The sequence below is a fragment of the Leptosomus discolor genome, chromosome 1 (assembly GCF_034619465.1).
Source record: "Leptosomus discolor isolate bLepDis1 chromosome 1, bLepDis1.hap2, whole genome shotgun sequence".
Taxonomy (NCBI): Eukaryota; Metazoa; Chordata; class Aves; order Leptosomiformes; family Leptosomidae; genus Leptosomus; species Leptosomus discolor.
In genome coordinates this window covers 58174673-58194533 of record NC_141391.1, presented here as the reverse complement: position 1 = coordinate 58194533, position 19861 = coordinate 58174673, and the positions used below count along the sequence as shown (strand labels likewise).

At 36.5% G+C, this 19861-nt stretch overlaps 1 protein-coding gene across 1 annotated transcript in view; it reads left to right on the top strand.

Annotated features, from left to right (window-relative positions):
* UGGT2 (UDP-glucose glycoprotein glucosyltransferase 2) overlaps nt 1–19861 on the top strand; it is a 103191-nt gene that overhangs the window by 52354 nt on the left and 30976 nt on the right. The window contains exons 21-29 of the mRNA XM_086482031.1: nt 2357–2563; nt 3851–3982; nt 5836–5963; nt 6593–6688; nt 8036–8138; nt 13989–14068; nt 15737–15926; nt 16798–16956; nt 18118–18203. Coding sequence (XP_086338157.1) covers nt 2357–2563; nt 3851–3982; nt 5836–5963; nt 6593–6688; nt 8036–8138; nt 13989–14068; nt 15737–15926; nt 16798–16956; nt 18118–18203 — 1181 coding nt within the window. The remainder of the gene's footprint in view (nt 1–2356; nt 2564–3850; nt 3983–5835; nt 5964–6592; nt 6689–8035; nt 8139–13988; nt 14069–15736; nt 15927–16797; nt 16957–18117; nt 18204–19861) is intronic.

Genomic DNA, 19861 nt, shown 5'->3' with positions numbered 1-19861 from the left:
TGAGGTAACCTAGCATGTTACCTGAGTCAGGGAAGTTAGGATAATAATTGTCCATGTGAACCATTATGCAGTGTTCTCCTGTATCATATGGCATAGCCGTGGCCATGAAGTGACCATTTTTCCACATACCTTTTGTATGCTTCTGAGACAGATTAAGTATTTTTTTGTATTTTATTATGCTGGGAGGAGTATCCACATTTATGAGTTTGCTTATTTTTAAGTTCTTCAGTATTAATAATAGGATTTAAAGTGTACAAGTAAATGTCATGTGAATATAAATGACAAAAGCCCCCTCAGTTCTGTGGAGGTTAGAAGAGTAATTAGACTGAGATTGGGAAAACATTTAGATGTAGTGATTGGGAATGAAACAGGAACTACCCTAAGGGAATTACAACATTGGTATGTTGCAGGAGCCTGTGATACCAAATATGTCTTAAAAAGAGGCTTTTAAGCAAAGAGAAATGTGCAGTACAAGTCCTCATTACAGAAAAACATTTCCTTTATCTGACTGCTAGACCTGTGACCCAAGCTTGGCAGATGTGTTCCCTCCATAGTTTCATTCACACCCCACCCCACCCCACCCCCCTTCAGCGGGACAAATATGCCATAGCTCCCAACTGGGAAGTGAGAACTGTCTGGGCAAATTCCCATGTGTTAGTGAGGAGAATCTAGGAAAAACATTAGAGAAAGCCATTCTGAATAACATTTGTTGGATCTTCTGTGAAATAGCAGTTTAATTTGCTATCTTAATTCTAATTCATAGACTTGATTTAGATAAACCTCATGTACTGCTTGGTCTGGTGATTTCTGAGCTTCATGACAAGACAAAGACATAGTATTTTTTAAAGTCCATTGATTTGTATGGAGGTTCTCTACTTCTTTCCAGTCTCTTTTGTCTGTCAGGTCAGGGTCTAGTAGCATATCTGCAGAACTGTCACAGACAGCTCTTGCACATGACTTGCTATTGGCATTTGAAGAAAAGCATGCAAGAATCTGGGAATGGAAGTGACTGAAGGGAACTCACTTTTAACTATTCCAGCTAATATATAATATTTTGAAAACTACTAATATCTTTTTACTTTATTTGAAAAAACTAGAGATGTCTTAGCTGGAAGAGACCTCTAGAGGTCATCTAGTTCAGCCTCCCACTCAAAGTGGGATTATTGCCATCATTAGATCAGGTCAACTGTAGGTTTGTCTGAAGGAGTCCTGAAAATCTCCAAGGAGGCAACTCCGTCCCCTCCTTTGACAATTTGTTCTGGTGTTGCCCTGCCTTCCTAGTGTAGTTTTTCCTGCCAGGCCAAAAGTTGTGACCGTTACCCCTTGTTATACTCTTTGCTGCTACCAGGAAGAGTTTGGCCTGTCATGTTTTTCACTCCCCCTTCAGTAGTTGTTGGTTGCTATTAGGGTTCTCCGTAGCCTCCTCTTTGCCAGGCTGAGCAAGCCCAGCTTCTTCAATGCCCCCTCGTAGGTCTCTGACCATCTTGGTAGCCCTTTGGTGAAGCCTCTCCAGCATCTTAACATCCTTACTGCACTGGGGGGGACCGGCACCAGCCACAGCAGTTCAAGTGCAGCCTCACAAGTACTGAGTAGAGGAGTACAAGAACTTCTCTTGATTGGCTTGTCATGGGTCTCCTAATGTAGCCTGATATGCTGCCCATTGTCTTTCCAGCAAGAGCATGCTTCTCGGGAGCAGTTTAAAGTACACATTTTCAAGCTTTTCAAATAAGTGTTTTAAATAACTTTTCTCAAGGGCTGCAATTTAAAGTTTGCTGTTTAAATTTAAATGTGTGGAATACCAGTGATTTCTTTACCTATTTTTGTATTCTTTACTGCAGTAGAGTCCATTTACCTTTCCTTCAGTTAGTGATGCTATTTGATCCTATCATCACTTGCTCTATTAAAATCATTGATTTTAGCAAGTGAAAGATTTTCCTGTTGATTAAGATTGAAGTGGTAAGTGGATACATTTGCTTGTATTTATTTTACGCTTAGTTTGATAGTTTTTGAAAAATAGAAAAACATCTACAAAACCAGTTCTGCAGTTTGTAAATGAACACTTCTGTATGTCCCTTGTTAAAAATACACTTCTGCAAAATGCTTGAAAGGCAATTGTTCCATTAAAAAATAAATACTCCATTTAAAATATGTATTACAGAATAGGTAAATCCTTACTGATAATATTTTTATTCCTAGTTGAAGTTCTGAATTAGGAATTGATGTATGTTTTCTAAAGACAAATAGCTGCAAAAAAATACTTAAGGGCATTTCACAGAGATATAATAGATATGAATACATTAGGTAACAGCAGATAGAACTGTAAAACTGTGTATTATTCTGTATTTTTTTGTTGCAGAAAACCAGCAGTCATACACGAGTTGGGATTTTGAACAATCCTTCATCAAAAATAAAGGAAGATAACACAGCCATTGCAAGGGGAATTTTGACCGCTTTTCTAACCCAAAACAACAGCAACTTAAAAAGTTTTCTGAGTAAACTCAGTAAAGAAGAGACAGCAAAATCCCTTGCTGCTGGAACTAAAATTGCTAAATTCGTCATCCCAGTGAGTGCAAACTACATTAGACTACTTTCTTTATAATCCTTACATATATTTTATTGTAAGGAGATGGTATTGAGAGTAACAGTGTTTGGACAAATGCAATGAAGTTTATAACCCTTATACAGTTTCTGCTCAAGCAGATTTGGATTTTCAACAACTTTTTTGTGATGGAAGAATTGAGAATTTCTTCAACAGAAGAAAATACAGGAGTACTGAAAAATAGAGTACAGATACTGGATTATTGAGACCAAAATAGTTTAATTTTTAATTGCCGCTTTTTTTTTTATAGCTCTCTTGTGATTAAAATTTCAGTATTAATGTTTATCAAGAACTAAGACTTCGGAAGTAACTGGTTTTACCCTGCTGTAGTGGTTGTGAGCAGTAATAGGCACAGACTGATGTGGTTGAGGTTAATGAGCATAGTATACTGGCCAACGTTTTCTGGTGTGTTTCTATGAACATTCATTTGTTTAAAATACAAACGTTGCTGATTTCAAAGCTCACATGTAGAGTGGAGCTGAGTTATCAAATAATAGTGCAACTACAGTTTCAGAAGGAGCTATAAATTGTAGTATTTTTAAATAGGAAGATTTGGAAGACTAAAAGAACTTTCTGGCACCATATTGGAAAATTAATTAGCTGGCTTGGGTCGTGCTCTTACTTCATTGTCTAATAAGTTCTGAAGATAGCTAATGAAGCAGTATATGTGTGTTATTAATTTATTTTGTTATATTAATTGTATCTGAATGAATCTATTTGCTTGATCTGTATATTTCTAATGAAGAAAAACATATCAGTAGAGGGTAATTTTGACAAGTGAGGTACTGTGCCATTGTAAACATGGCAAAGTTCCAGCATTTTTTTCCCCACTTTGAACATTGATTTGTTATGTGTCTTACTGGATGATGTTGGTTTCCACAAAACATGATTAAGTTGTATCCAATGTCCACAATTAAAATGACTGTTAGGTTTTTAGAGTATTATGGATTTTTTTTTTCTTTTTTCCCTAAAAGTGAGAATACAGTTCAGTTGTTAACAGAGAATGTTATTTTTCATGCAGCTGTGTGCTGGATCATAGAAAAAGTGCTTAACCTCAGGCTCAGCTTTCCTCTCATGGTTATCCACAGTTGCCCAAGGGTAAAAAATGCATACTAGTTAATTGGGTGACCGTGGCTCCCCACCAACAGTGGATTTTTGTTCACCACGTAACTTGAAGAAAATCTTTGATTACCTCAGCTGTTTTATTTTTGCTGACTCATTCCACAGTTTCATGCTTTACCTTTGCTTTAGGGAATGGATGGTGATGCATTTGAGAAGAAGTACAACACTTTGGGACTGGATTTAATTAAAACCCACCAGATGTTCTGCCAGGAGGTTCTTAAGCTGCTTCCTGGGCAAATGGCTGTTATGAGCAATGGCAGGGTAAGAAAGAAATTAAGTAATCTCTGAGTCTTTTTGTAGGCATTTTTTACTTCTTGGAACTTCAGTTTCAAGCTAAAGAAAATGAATGTTTGCCTTGGTTTTTTATTTTGTTTTACTCCTGATTTGTTTATTAGCTCCATTCCATGGAAGCTATGATATACATATGTCATTGCCACAGCTATTTAAGTGTTAATCTGACAAAATTTGCTAAATAGGTTTATAGTTTATGTAGTGTTAATGATATTTAATAATAAATTTTGATCTTGAAATTAGCTATATTTTACACATTTTTGATAGGATAAACTACTGCATATATAATCAAAAATAAACTACATTGACTAGGGTAGTATTTCAAGCTCTAAAACCCCAATATAAATATTCAGTTGTTCTATAGTCTTAATTCTTATTGTTCAAATAAAAGTATAGTGGTTTTGTTGTTTCAGTTTCTTGTATGTATATTCTGAAACCAATAGCCTTAATTACAGCATGGCTACAGATGAACTGTGATTAAAAAATACAATACTGGGTTCAGTATTTAGTACTTGTTAATGACAGTCAAAACTTACATTACAAATACAATTTATACAAACTACTCTTCTAGTTAACTCTCTTCCATTTTCTATTTATTGCTCCATGATTATAAAGACATAGAAATACTATGTTGGCATCTCATTACTGGAAACTCTTTAAATTTTGTTCTTAGTTACTCTTGTGCATCCTAAATGGCTTCTGTATTCTTGTGGATGAAGCACAAAAAATTGTGTTCGCTTTTTTGTGTCAACCCCCCACAGCTAAATATGCAATGTTATTTTATAAATGGCTATTACTGCTTTCCATAGCTCAAATAATGTCATATTTTGAGGAAAAACATTTCTTAAAAATACCTGGATAAATTTGATAATGTATATTCATCTATCTGAAAGTGTGTTTCCACTTTGAGAGATTACTTTTTTAAAAGACATGGGATATACTTCATTTGTATCCTTGCTATTTCAGCACCGAAGTTTTGTTTTTATGAGCAATGTTTTTTTTCTAATTATAACTTCTACAAAAGTGGCATGGTATTTCATAATTGTGCTATGCTTTTCTCTATTTCATGCATCATTAATAAAAAATTCAAAAGCGGAATTTTGTTAAATAACCTCTCCTGTCTAGGACTCAGTTGAATTTTGGGAGGCATTTAGTGCCAAACTTACATCATGACTTTCTACATCCTGGGAGCCCTGTAGGCTCTTGCAGTTGACTTGGGTCAATTCAGCCTGGTAGACTATGAGTAGGAATTCCAAACAACATCCCCGAAGCTATTTTCTGGGACTTCAAGGCACTTTCTTTGCCTTCAGACATCACAAAATGTAGTAGTTCTGTTTTTTATCTCTGGATATATTGCATTTCTTGTCCTTTGCTCTTTTCTTCCCTTCTATCCATTCTGCTTCATCTGAGGAGCCTTGAGACTTTTTGTGTTCACAGAATTAAATGAGTGCAGTAGGCAGATAATAAGTTGAATTTCAGTTTAAAACAATGTACCTAACAAAGCTTTTTCTTAAACTTACTTTTGTTATTTCTAAATAGTGTACTCCTTTACACAGGTATATGTAATGCAAAACATCATGGATGTCTGAATTGCAGCTGTTCTTTGTGATTGATAATTAACTGTAATTACATAACTGTAAAAACCTAATCCTGCCTAATTACTATATAATATAGTACTATATAGTTAATAATATTGACATATATAGGGCTGGGGGTTGCATATTGAATAGCGTGCATTCTTTTAAGACATTAGTGTATTTTTGCTTATGGAAGAAACATTATTGGGACATTCTACGCTTAGTAACATTTTTTCTCTATCTAAGGTACTGGGTCCTTTAGATGAAAGTGAATTCTATGCAGAAGACTTTAATTTGTTGGAAAAAATAACATACAGTACCTCAGCGGAGAAGATTAAAGCTATTGTCAAAGAGATGGGAAACAGCAGTAAAAGGTAAAATTCTTTTGTATTTTGAGGCTTTGTGATACACTGCCTTGTTTCTTGCCTGTGACAAATTAATAGTCCTTTTGAGTGGGAAATATGAACAAAGGTTCAAATATATAGTCATAGTGTACTCTTCATACTATATACTCATATATATACATACTCTACATGCACTTAGTGTTTGTTGTTTGCCTACTAAGGTTTCTAAGTGAATTCCAATAAGAAATTTAAAAAAAAAATAAAGATGTGACCAAGTAGACTTGAAACTTGTTCATTTATGTCTGTTCCTAGATGTTGTCACAAAGGGAAAAAAATTGAAGGAAAAAAAAAAAAAAAGGAATCAGGAGTTATAAATGTCAGTAGATTGTACCATGGAAATGCTGAAGCTGAATGGCAATTCTGCTAATTCTGTATCACTTCATTTTACGATGCATACAGTTCACAAGCTCTAAGGCAGTAATAGGTGTTGTCATGCTATAGGTTTTACTTAAAGCTACAAATGATAATTGTTTTAAAGAGTCCAGGTTGGGGATGTCGGCTTTTAAAATATCCCTTACACAGACAGACATATATTAAAATGTGAATGTTTTACTCTTTTTCTAATGAAAAACTAATTATATGTGCCTTATTTAATGTAGTGGCAGTGATTTGATTATGAAAATAGATGCCCTACTGTCATCTTTGCCTAAAACAGAGATGAGACAAGATGCTGAATTACTCAAAGAACAGCACAGGTGAGTTCTGTCTGTCATGATAATGCACTTACAGTACTTTCATAATGTGGAAAACTCCAGCACAACTTTGTTTGTGGATCTTGAGTACTATTGTCAAGGCTAATATACACATGCTTATACCTGTATTATAACAGTTTGTGCCTTAGCAGTGTCATTCTTGACCACAGCTAAATACACACCTAATACTAGCAGGATTACATTCAAATGCAAATTAATAGGGTTCATTGGTACCTAATTCCTCAAGAAAAACTGAACAGACTGTCATCAGCTAACAGATTTACACTTGGTGTGCTCTCACTAGTGTACTTACTTGTAGGTTGGCTCCTTGTGTTTCTGATCCTAAGTTTAGAAAGTGAGTATGCCCTAAGCGTGTCATTGTTAATGAACGAGACCTAATACCAAGATGTGCATCTGTGAATCCTGTCCCCTTTGTAATGGGAGAGTAACAGTAGCAGGTTTTAATTTAAGCTTAGCTGGGGCAAGCTTTCTGGAGCAGACAGGTACAGTTTTTAAAAGGACATATGATCAAAATAAAAACTTCTGTAATGCTATTTCTAAATTCCTACTTGTTTTTATTGGTAAAGGTTCTCTAGTGTGCTGTGTCGATGGACTGGCCCTGCTGTTAAAAATACAAGGATGTCACTAGTAGCCTGTTTTAAGTGGCTAACACCTTTTCCAAAGTTATACCGCTAAGAGTCAGTACTATGCTACTACCATATTAGAGGCAGTCTGATTTGCTAACGGTCCTCACATTTCTAGATACTTTTTGAGGATAACAAATTCAAATAGTCCATTTCATGTATTTATAGCACATGATTTTTTTTTTTAAGTAAGGTTTACTAACATTTCCTTCCTGTAGATCCAGAGTACTTTAATTAGGGTCTCCTTGACTTAGTCTAATCAAGTTTATCAGACTAAGTTATTTTCTGGAATGCGTAAATCTAATCCATCTATCAAGTTTCACGCTTCTCAGCTGCCATGTTTCCTACTGTTTTTTTAAAATTGTATCACAACTGGCACTTGTCAAATCTGATGGTTCTAGATATCGGTGAAGTAAACTGTAGACTAGTGACAAAAAGGCTGTTTTTAAAATTTTGCTCTTTGTTCTTCTTTTATTTTGTTAATTTTGTTATGGGGCATGTGTTTAATCAATAACCAGTATGGAACTATGTAGATTAATGCTAAATTTTTAATTGCTGTTCATGTTTAGCTTTCCTAGTGATATCACAGGGAGCAATAACCACTGCTGCTTGAAATGAGGCAAATTTGTGCCTAAAAATGCTTGTTATTTCCACAAATTCAGTTTAGAGTTTTCATGTCACTTATTAATTTTTTTTTTTTTACCAGTGTAGTAAAATTCGATCCCCAACAGAATGAACCATACTATGATGTTATTGCTATTGTGGATCCATTGACAAGACAAGCACAGAAGATGGCTCATTTATTGACTGTAAGATGGTAGTAATTTATTTTCATTTGCATCTTCATAGTTTAATTTTTACTAAACTTTTTCTAATTTCCATGTACAGTGTAGTAAAGAGGTAAACAAAATTTAGGTATTTTTAAAATATATATTTGCTTATTTAAATTCATATTAAAAAGTTGGGGATGATCTAATTCATCATTGCAAGTACCTTATATGCAATTAAAATTCAGATGCCCCGTGAACCAGTCCTCTTAAAAGTGAGCCCATAAATGCCCTTTATAGTCAATAGAAGGAAAGGAAGAGGTTGTCTGCGTAATATAGGGAAAGAATCTCACATCTCAAAATCTTAAGAGGCGTATGCTTCTTTCCATTGAACCAAATCACCTTAGTTTCAGAGGTACCTAAATGAGGTGGTCTAAATCTGACCCGTAATATCATCATAAGAAGATTGGACTATAAACCTTTCAGCTTTTGGAAGGGTATTTCTCAGTTGATTAATGCTACCAAGTATATGTAGAAGTCTTCCATTGTGTGTAGCTATTGATCATCTAAAGAGAAACTGTCCTAAAAATGTAACTTCTAAAATGATTTTCCTTTTTTCACTGGATGCAGAACATCACTCTACCTTAGGTTCCTTTATATTTTCCCATAAAAATGTAAATTTTGTCGTCTTTTTATGGTCTGTTACAATTCTGAAGCAGGTAACTTGATTTTTGCCGCATTCTGTTTTATCTTTTTCTCTGCAGTAATTATGAAAGTTTCATAAATTCTTAGATTGCTTTTTCCCCTCCCATTTTCATACAGTTTTATGCCTTTTGCATCAAATGTTGAAGCATCCACTCACTCTTCATACGTAATAGTGAAGCATATTCAACATTTTAAAAATTCATGAAAATTACATATTTCAAGACTGAAATACTAGCTTTTCTTTAGAACCAGATCTTCCGTTTTGCCATTCTGAGTTAAAACGAAAGCTTGATACTACCAAATGAAAATACTTTCATTTTGGAATTGACTGGAAACTCGCTTCATTCATCCATAAGCTGATATTATGGAAAGTTGCTGTCATGGTTTGAGCCCATCCAGCCGGCAACAAAGCACCCCGCAGCCGCTCGCTCACCCCTACCACGTCCCCTGAGGGATGGGGAGGAGAAAATACAAACAAGAGCCTGGAGGGTAGAGACAAAGGGCAGGGAGGGCTCACTCACCAGTTATGGTCATGGGCAAAAGACAGACTCAACTTGGGCAGAACAACATCAGTTTAATGAACAACCACCACCAGCAAGGAGAATGAGAAATACAACCGAGTCTTAAAAACAACACACCTTCCCCCTACCCCTCCGGTCTTCCTGGGCTCAGCTCTGCTCCCTCTTCCCCCTCAGCAGCGCAGGGGGCAGGGAATGGGGGTCACAGTCCGTCCGGCACAAGGTGTCTCCGCGGCTCCTTCCCCCTCAGGGAGAGGGGCCCTCGCAGCCCTCCCCTGCCCCACCGCGGGGTCCCTCTCCCGGCAGACAGCCCTCCACCCACTGCCCCAACGGGAGTCCTTCCCGCGGGGCCGCAGCTCCCCAGAACCCCCCAGCGCGGGTCCCTCCCGGGGCTGCCGCCCTCCCCCCGACGGGCGGCTCCAGCGCGGGCTGCCTCGGAGTCGCGGCTGCTCCGGGCCCGGTCCCTGCTCCTCCGGCCCGGGGCCCTCCGCAGGCTGCAGGCCAACCTCTGGGCCACCGCTGGGCTCCAGGGGCTGCAGGGGCTCAGCCGCCACCCCAGCGTGGGCCGCAGGGGACCCTCTGCTCCGGCACAGCTGCCCCTCTGCTTCCTCACTGACCTGGGTGTCCACAGGGCTGTTTCTCCCACATCCCCCTCCTCTCCTCTGCGCACCAACAAAGAAACATGAACAAACAGCTCATCAACCTGGCCTTGCCCAGAGGTGGGTCTGAAATTGGAGCCGAGGGAGCTTCTCGAAGCCTCTTACAGGAGGCACCTCTGTAGCCCCTTCCCCCGCTACCAAAACCCCGCCAGACACCAAACCACCAGAGTTTTATCAAGGACCTTGCAATGCAGATCAGAAGCCTCCATTCCTTCTAGCACAACAGGCTTACTAATGAGCAGTATCTTCTCTAATGTGTGCCTTGGCAAATGACTCCCATGGTGTACCAAGCTGTTCATCCATTGCGGATCCTACTTGATTTATAGGAGCTCTAGTCTTATTCAAGAAGCCAACCCTTAGGAGAGAGTAATGAAATGCTGTTGAAACTAAACAAGTCAGGAATATTTTAATGTAGATGAAACTTACTTTTTTTTTTTTTTGTTAATTATTTAAAATGAAAAATAAAATCACCTGAAAATTATTAAAAAATATCTTCATTATCTTGAAAGCCACCACCTCCTGGTGTAGAAACAAAACATGCATACCTATACAGCAAGCCTCAAACTCAAAGTTCCTAAATGGATGCCTTTCTGACTATCTTGCTATATATAGGTGACTTAAATATTGTAAACTTTAAGGATCTTTTTTTGAGTAACATAATTGTATTAGTGCCCAGTACATTGGTATGGTAGCTATTTATGGTGCAAAATTCGTGTAGTGACTACCACAGCAAAGCAGATGATTCTTTTCCAAGTTCCATGTTGAGTATGTCTGCATATGATTTTTTTTTTTTTTTTTTACCTGTGTTGAAAGCATGCTGTTATACTACTTTGTGTCACTTAATAGTCACTTCAAAGAAATCTTTTGGTAATTTTTTTTTAATATAAACAAAAAGTTACTCATATTAAATGGAATTGACATTGAGAAGGTGTAAACATCTACAGGTGAACTGTAATTAAACTTTACTGCTTAGTCTGAGAAAGTGACAATTTAAGGACAGAGGCAAGGTATGAGTCAGAGCATGCATGAGAGCAGAGCCAAGGTTTTTATCTGGTTTTGAAATGTATACTGGATTTTATCATAAGAAATGCTCTACATCCTCTCCAGAGGGAGTCAGGTAAAACTTTCCATATAATGCCTGTTTCCCCTTTTTTCAAAAAGTTTTGTCATAGACTTCAGCATTGATTTCCAGACAAGGTAACAGTCATTGTCTACAGTAGGTCTTTAAATACAAGCCATAACTTGGCCAGGGTTGTACCACATCAGTTCCCAGCAGAATACATGGAATAGCTAACTAGTCCTAAAGTTACGAAGGTGCTCCCTAAGGTGATGTGAAAAAAAGTAGATATTCCTTTTCCTAAAAATGAGAACTAAATTGAAAAGGCTTTTTTTTTTTCCTCATGGTTCACAAAAGCCAGCTGGAAAAATATTATACGTGGTGCCACTGAACAAACTACATGTCCCCTAGCCTAACTGCTTTACTCCAGCAGTATGTGACTGTTAGGATCTTTTTTTTTTTTTTTCTTGTTCCAGTAACTGTCAAAGAACTCAAAAATGTGGAGGGAAAAATCAAACCTTGTCTTTTTTCCTGTTAGTTATCTTTTGCCTTTTTTTCTTTGTTCATTCTGTCTTCAGAGAGAAACTCTTATTCCATCCCTCAAGTGATAGGAATCTCTAAAGCAGCCCCTTTTGATAATCTAATCTGATTTCCTGTGTAACATGGGTCATAGGACTTATTTTTATTAATTACCATTTGAAGTAGAAATTATTTTTTTAATCCTAATTTAAATATTATCAAGTAATTGAGTACAGATCATAGTTCCTACTGAGCTGTCCCAGTGGCTAATTAACCTGACTGTTAAACTTGGACTTGGAATTGTAGCTTTTTATTTAGCTCCATGCTGTAAGCATTCATCTTCTCATCTTTTTGCCAGTTCTGTGGAAGATTCTCTTAAAAGAGTTTGTTTTCAGTGTAGATGCTTTGTATTATGGTGAAGTTCACAAGCAATTAAAAGTGATTGGTTGAATAATCGTGGTTTAGTGAGCTATGTTTTTCAGATGAGTCACGGGAACTCACAGTGAGTGTTTTGCGAAGTGACTGCACACGTAAAATAAAAATTGAGTTGAAATCATTTTCAGGCCATGTAAACCGAAGTAATTCAGCCATTTGTTACAGTTTGAAATATTCTCTGAACAAAATTTCCATACTCTCAATTTACTTAATTAACGTAGACTGAACTCTTCAAATACCCTGTTATAAAAAAGGCTTTCCAGTCTTGTAAACATTTTCATGTGTTGACTTGAATGTCCCGGCTTTTGGTGTCCTCATAAGCCCTAAATAACAGAACCAAATTCCGTATTCAGAAGTTGTATAGTTGGAAAACACAGAGATAATGCATTCCTCTCTTATTTGTCATTTCCTATTTAAATTCCTTTGAAACGTTAATTAAGAATGGCATTATTCTTTTGGCTACAATACTATATTGAATTTCATGGTCAGCTGATGAATTGGGATGATATCTCAGTCTTTTTCAAGATCATTTCATTCTGCAAACAACCTATCAATGCAGATTGCTGAAGTATAGCTCTTACTAATGGGATGAGGTTTTTGTCTTGTTTGAAGATAAAGTCCAATACAGGTTTACATAATTTTGGATGCAGCATCTTTATTTGAGAAATTACTTTCTTCAGTGTTGAACATTCTGGGTATTATTATTCTGGTTTTAGTAGATGAGACCAGCTAGCACTGGTTATAAATGCTTTTTATTCTGTATGATAGTTAGATAGATACTCAAGTCACTTTGACCTCTGTTTTGATTTTGGTGGTCTTCAACCCATGTCATGTCATACTTGCCCTTCTTACTGTTTTCAGTGCTGTTTAGGTACTTGTTTCCTGCTACTTGGGTTGTTCTCACCCTTACGCCATTCCATAGCCTTTTATTTTTTGCTCAGTAGTTTTTCATGGATGGTATTCAGGTGACACAAAGGATGAGAATGAGAAATCAGGAGCAGAACAGGTCTCTAGGACTATGTAAAGTTGTAGCACTATAGTAAAGAGCTATGGGTTGAACTGAGGAAATTTAAAAAATAGTTATAATAAAAGAGAGATTAAGGTTGACTATTGTCTTGCTTTGTTCCCAATTTACTTGCCATTATAGTAATTTTAGATTTTTAGTCTTACTTGTATCAGTATTTATAAAGGTAGACACGGCTGCTTTATGCATTTAAATAAGCACTTTGGGTCAGAAATGAAGATAACTTGGTAAACATTTTTAAGAGTGCTTTAAAGAAATTAATAACTTCAAACAAAATCAGTTGCACACAAAAATAAGAAAAAAAAATACTGTCCTAATATTATGGTTCCTATATAACAGCATCCAGAAAATTAGTATTTTAGAAATGACAGATGAAGAAACTGAGAAAGAAGTAGAAATATTTTAACTTACTGGAATGTTTTGAAGTTGATTTAATAGTTTAACACATCATTAAACTATTGCTGACATTTAAAATTATTAAGTAATTAAGTATTAAAATAATTCTTTGAGCTTTACTTGGTGCAACAGTTTACTGTATACAACAATTTTAATATGAGTGATAGTCATTGTTTTAGGATTGGTTATTGAATAAAAGGCACATGTTGTACTTACAAATTTAAAGTGCTTTAAAATCTTCTGGAAAACACAGTATAGGAAAGCTGATAATAGACTTTACTCAAGCATTGGAAAATAGGGATAGCTGCACTTTAAAAAACTGCATCACCATGGGAAAACATTAACGTGACTATCAAGAACATCGTGTGCTAAATCATGCAGTTTTAGAAAAGGTCAAATCTTTATTTGGAGTATCTGACAACATCTCTTAATATACAGGTATATTTAGAACTTTAAAATGTTTGAGATTTCTGCTGAAGCTTGAGGAATGACAGGGTGTTGCAAGGATAACTTTGGCTTTTTTTTCAAAGTTTGATGATTACCAAGAACCATTTTTTACACTGATTTTTTTTTCTGTAGGTACTCAAAGACATTGTAAATATGAAACTCAGATTGTTTTTGAACTGCAAATCTAAGTTATCAGAAGTGCCACTGAAGAGGTAAGTAGTTCATAGCTTTTCTTACAAATATATGATCTCACTTGGTTTGGAAAAAACAGCCTTAGCAGCATATATTCCCTTGAAAAATAAAGTGGTTTGTGTTTCTGGATTCTTTTGCTGCATTAGTTATTTTCTTCAAATGTAAGTTGAATGTTACCAAAGCAGTTTACATTTGTCTAGACAAAAATTCTAATTCTGAGGTGTCGAGCATGGGATCACAAGGAAGTGATCTAGTCCATCAAATGCACCTTTCATAAACAGTCCTTGGAGAAATCAATGAGGAGTCTTTCATGCCTGTGGAAGCTTGCAGAAGGAGATTGTCTGCCTAACTTGGTCACTCCTTACAGCCCACTTACTGTGTAATGAATTTTACAGATTAAGTACACTGAAATTCATCTGAGTAAATGTACCGTCTGCCTTTGAGATCTCCTAATTCGTTAAGAATGATGTACCCTGAAAGTACCTGCCTTAAATTGAAATTTCTTTTAACTGGCTGTAAGGACAAGGGTTCACTAATTCAGTTATAGACATTTGCACTGAAGTGAATTCCCCAGAGAGGATTCTTTTCCCTGTAAGAGAATGGTTTAAGCCTGCCATTCCTTCGGCAGATACTGTACCTGTAATCCTAATATAACAGAGAGCTGGTAGTCTGCTCTTTGCCCTTGTTAGCGCCTGCTTCTTTCCCTGTGCTTGGGAAAGGTGAGAGGAGGAAGTTTTCTGGCATCATTTAGAGAAGTTGTGGCTGCCCCCTCCCTGGAGGTGTTCAAGGCCAGGCTGGATGGGGCTTTGAGCAACCTGGTCTGGTGGAAGGTGTCCCTGCCCACGGCAGGGGGGTTGGAGCTAGATGGTCTTTAAGGTCCCTTCCAACCCAAACCATTCTGTGAGTCTATTATCTGCCCTGTGGACAGGTCATATTTTTCTTACAGCAGTGGTTTCATATGAAATGTATTGATACACTAACCAGAGTACTTTGTAGGAATTGTGTTACTCATGATGCATACAGGAAGAACTTTTCATAGTCATTAGGTGTCCTTTTTTTTTTTTTTTCCTGCATGTGAAGCACTCTGCTTGCTGCTTTCACCCTCTTAAGTCTTCAGTGCTCTTCTTTCTCTGTTCTGATTCTTTTGCATTTTGTTGAATGTCAGTAGAGGAAGGAAGAAAATCATCATTATTTTGTTGTTACAAGGATCTTTTACCTATGCAATAAATAGAGTAACAGTGGGAGAGGAATAAAGACACCTCCCCTTTCCTTTGCTCTCTGTCTTTGCTGGTGCTAGTGTCAGGAACTGTTCCCAAAGACTTTTCTTCCAGCAGAGATGTGTCCTGCTTAGTTTAATGAAACAGATTCGGAGAATTCAAGGCAGGTCACAGTCAAGATGGTTCGATGCACCTCTTGGGTATTCACCTTCCCAGCCATTAAGAATGTTAATGGGAACTACGCATTTTCACAGCAAAAAAAATAACAAAAGTGAATGGATCTGTGTTCATCTACCAGCCCATTTGAGACAATACCTACAGCACCTCAGATGGGCTGGTAGATGAACACAGAGTGCGTCCAAACATCATTAATTTGGAAAACATTCACTATATTTTTTAAGTGGTTTAGATCTTCATGTTTGGAACTGTGCTTCAGTAAATGTGGTTTTTTGAACACTTCTTTTTCAACAGCTTCTATCGTTTTGTTCTGGAACCAGAATTAACTTATGGAATCAACAAACACCTTCCTTCTGAACCTGTGGCAAAATTCCTAGAATTGCCAGAATCACCTCTTTTGACTCTAAACATGATCACTCCTGAAAGCTGGTTGGTTGAAGCAGTAAACAGTTCCTGTGATCTCGATAACATTCGTTTACAGGATGTGAGTAATAGTTTATAAACGTTATAAAGCTTGTGTTGGACCTTCTGCCTCAAGAGGGAAATGGAAATCTTGTGGTATTTTTGTCTCTTGTTTTCCAGAAATGCGTTCTGTGGTAATTGATTATTTGGTCAGCATTTTACCATTTTTATTTTCATCACTTTTTTTTCACATTCTCTCTTACTTTAAAAAAAACAAAGTCTTAAAAGAAAGCAGTGAAACATTAAAAAAATCAGAATGCAGAATACAAGTAAAAGCAATTATCTGCTGTGTTGAGCTTCATAATGTTTATGGAAAAATTATTTTTTAGATAAAAATGAAGCAGTTAAGGGAGTTCTGTGTGCGAGCTTTCTATTTCTCTTTGTTTTGTAAATATTTTTGGTAGTAATAGGTTTAAACTAGGTAAATATTCAAATAAGCCTGAATATATTGCTGTTTATTAATACAGATTAAAATATATTTGACCCTTTTTTAGTTCACAATTTTTTAAATTCTGTTTTTAATGCCTCAGCTCCAAAATCACTAGATTTGTTCCAGTCACTAAACGTATGCAAAATATTGAGTGTTTGATCCATCAGTGTATTTGGAAGGTGTATAGTGAAAATAAAGGTTGGGATTTCCCTTACCAAAGTTGAGATGCCTCGTCTTTCTCAACAGTCAATGGAGACAAGGTCCCTCCAGATAGTGATTCATCCTCCTTACCTTGGATATCTGTTTTAAAATTGAATGAAGATCCTTCTGGAAGGGACTTTCTCTTTTTTTTTAACAGTTGAATTTAGGTGAGGTAAATCCCACACATGTTTGTCATTGTAATATGTTGCTTTTCCCACATAATTAAATGATATAATTTATTTATGAAATGTTCCTTCCACAGATAAAAGAAACAGTTATAGCAGAATATGAACTAGAATATGTATTGCTTGAAGGACATTGCTTTGATGTGACAACTGGACAACCTCCTCGAGGGTTACAGTTCACTCTGGGCACAAAGAATAATCCTGTTATGGTTGATACTATTGTGATGGCCAACCTGGTAAGTATTAAGTACAGAAATAGTCATTACAGTTGCATACTCTCCATGAGAATTCTTTATGAGCTTCTTGTTCTTTAAATCCATTTCTCTGTATTGCAAGCTTAGTAATGCTAAAAGTAACAGGAGTATTGCAGAGTTGAGACCCACAAAAGATGATGTACATTTCTAATTTGTTGAGCTTTCACCCTGTCCTCTTCTGATCCAGTGTAGGTTTGGATAGAGCCTAATTTTAGATCCTTATCTGAAATGCCTAAACTGGGAGTCTAATTGCCTTAAGTAGATGGTAGGAGGTAGTTGTATTCAGGTGGAGATTCCACCAACAAATGTAAGGTGTGAATCACATTCTGATTAAAAGAACCATTTTTGTTACAGAATAATCCAGGCAAAAGAAGGTTCCTAGTTTAAATGCTTCAGTTAAATGCTTAAAGCCTCTGTGGGACAAATCCATACCTGAGAACTCCTCTGGTCATCTGAAGTAATTATTTTTGGGTTTAGCGGGCTGTGGAGCAGAAGATCTTGTGATTCTGAAGCAAAAGCTTTATTTTCTATTGGCTAAGGCAATTAGATAGGGAAAGATCCATTTTGATGCATAAGAGCAGTTACCTATCTGCTATTCTTGGTTCTCTGTAAATATTGTATCGCAAGGAATAAAATGCTTAATAAACTGTGAGTCTTTTTCACTCAACAGTAGATGATGTTCAACATGGTGAAATGTTTAATGGTTCTTCACATTCCACAGGTTGTTTCAGCAGGCTTTCATTTAGTGATAGCTGTATGCAGTGTTCCTAAATTGGGAAGGAGCTGTGTTGATTTGGAAGGTTGTTCCAGACAAAACTTCTAAGTTTCGAAGAAGCTTTTCAGTTTAGCGGCAGTTTAATAATTTATTTCTTTACTGCTCACTTACTTACTGTTCTAGGCGGAGACTTTGCATGCAGCTCAAATTCAGCTAGGAACAAAAGGACCACTGAAAGGCTTTAATATGGACATACAGGAAAGGTGATACTTGGTTGCATCACTGCCATATTACTTTCAGGGCTAGTTTGACAGTAGGTAATGGTTACTAACTGAGGCTGCAGTACCAAATGTTGGATAATTGTACGTGTACATGGTTGATTCTGAAACGCTGACAAAACAAGTTATTTTCTTTCCTGTTTTTCTTAGGGGTATTTTCAGCTGAAAGCAAATCCAGGTGCTTGGACACTGCGATTGCGTAAAGGAAGATCTGAAGAGATTTATCAGGTTTTTTCGTAAGTATTAATCCTTCTTTTGGAAACAAATGAATCTGAAAGTGCAACATACTTTGAAAAGATCTGACACTACTGAAAGAAAATAAGCAAAAATAACATGAAAAAAACCAGAACAAGAAGCAAATGATGATTTAAAATTTGTAAGAGAGCCCTTATTTCCTGATATTGTAAGTTGTTGTTTGATTGCTTTATGTGTTCTTGAAGGCATTTAGTTATCTTAATGTATAGTAAGCCTAAGCTGCTCAGCTAAACTTGATGCTAGCGAAGTCTCTTACTATACCACACAGCTACCAGACACTTGGCCGGTCAGTTCCAAGCATGTTAGTGTTATCATGTAACTGCACTAATTTCTGTAGAAATGTTACTTGTGGTTTTGTTGATTAATATTCTGGCATTCCAAACACACTTAATACGTCATTCCAAGAATATGTCTGGTGGAGCATTGCTAATTGTCCAGCAGCGTCTTGACCAGCTGGAGGAAGTGCCATGAATTTCCTTCTCATAATTTTTTTCAGCCCTGAGGGTACCTCTGAATGCAGTGTTATTGATGGGTGGCATCTTTTTATAACAGGAGCATTATATTCGTTTCAGCTCTAGGGTTTTTTCCTTCAATTAATTATGAGTGTTTCTTAGTCGTCTAAGTTATCTAAGAGGCACTGTGGTTACATCTTCATCTTAGGATATAGAAGCACCCTTCAAGTCTGTACCCTGGCTGTATGTTGACTGCATGACATTTCCCCCTGAGAAACCCCTGTGCATGGAAAGAAGTCACGTTGTACTCCAGTAACTGGCATTTAGTTGTCACCTATATGGCTTATAGGTCTGTACTGTCCATGGTCGATTTTCATGGGGAACATATGCTAGCCATCATTCCAACTATTTCTGGGAATACTCTTTTTCTCATGTTTTATTTAACAGCATAGACCTGTAGCATATGAGGGCTTCCTCTTGAAGCTTTGGATCTGATCCCTTCTAGAGGAACAGTATTGTTGTATTTTATTTCAGCTTCAGTTCTTCCTTCCACCACCCCCCCGCCCCGTAATTTTGTGGACTGAAAGAGGTCTATTTCTTACAAAACATTTATAATTATTTGGAGTCCAGGAATACATAGTTCCGTACCATGTTTAGTCATCAGCTACTATTAAAAAAATTTAAAATTGTTGAACATCTTTGTCCTTTTGAATATTTAGTTAATGCATCAATTTCAGTGTTACCGGAAGAAATGTTAGTGGGTTCATAGGTTCATTCTATTTGTTGCAATTTTTGATTATTTTTTTTTTACAGAAACCACTCACAGTCTGTTGAAAAAGCAGAAAAACATAGTCTTTATCATACGAAGTTCATTTGATCTCCACCAACTGTAGCTATATAATTTGTCTAATTTAATTTTGAATTCTTAAGAGATATAAAGTGATTTATGAAATATATAATGGTTAAAAATAGTAATGTAATGAGCTGTAGTTGAATTAAAAAATGAAACAAAATATAACAAAGCCACTCTACATTCTGGGCTGGATCAAAGGAAGCTTAAATAATCTGCCTTTTTTAAGATTACTAATTTTCCCCAAGTAGTAATACAAATGAGCTTAATTTGAACTCAGCAAAGTTATGTAAAATTAATACTTGATAAGGAAACTAAACAATAGCGTTTATTTATG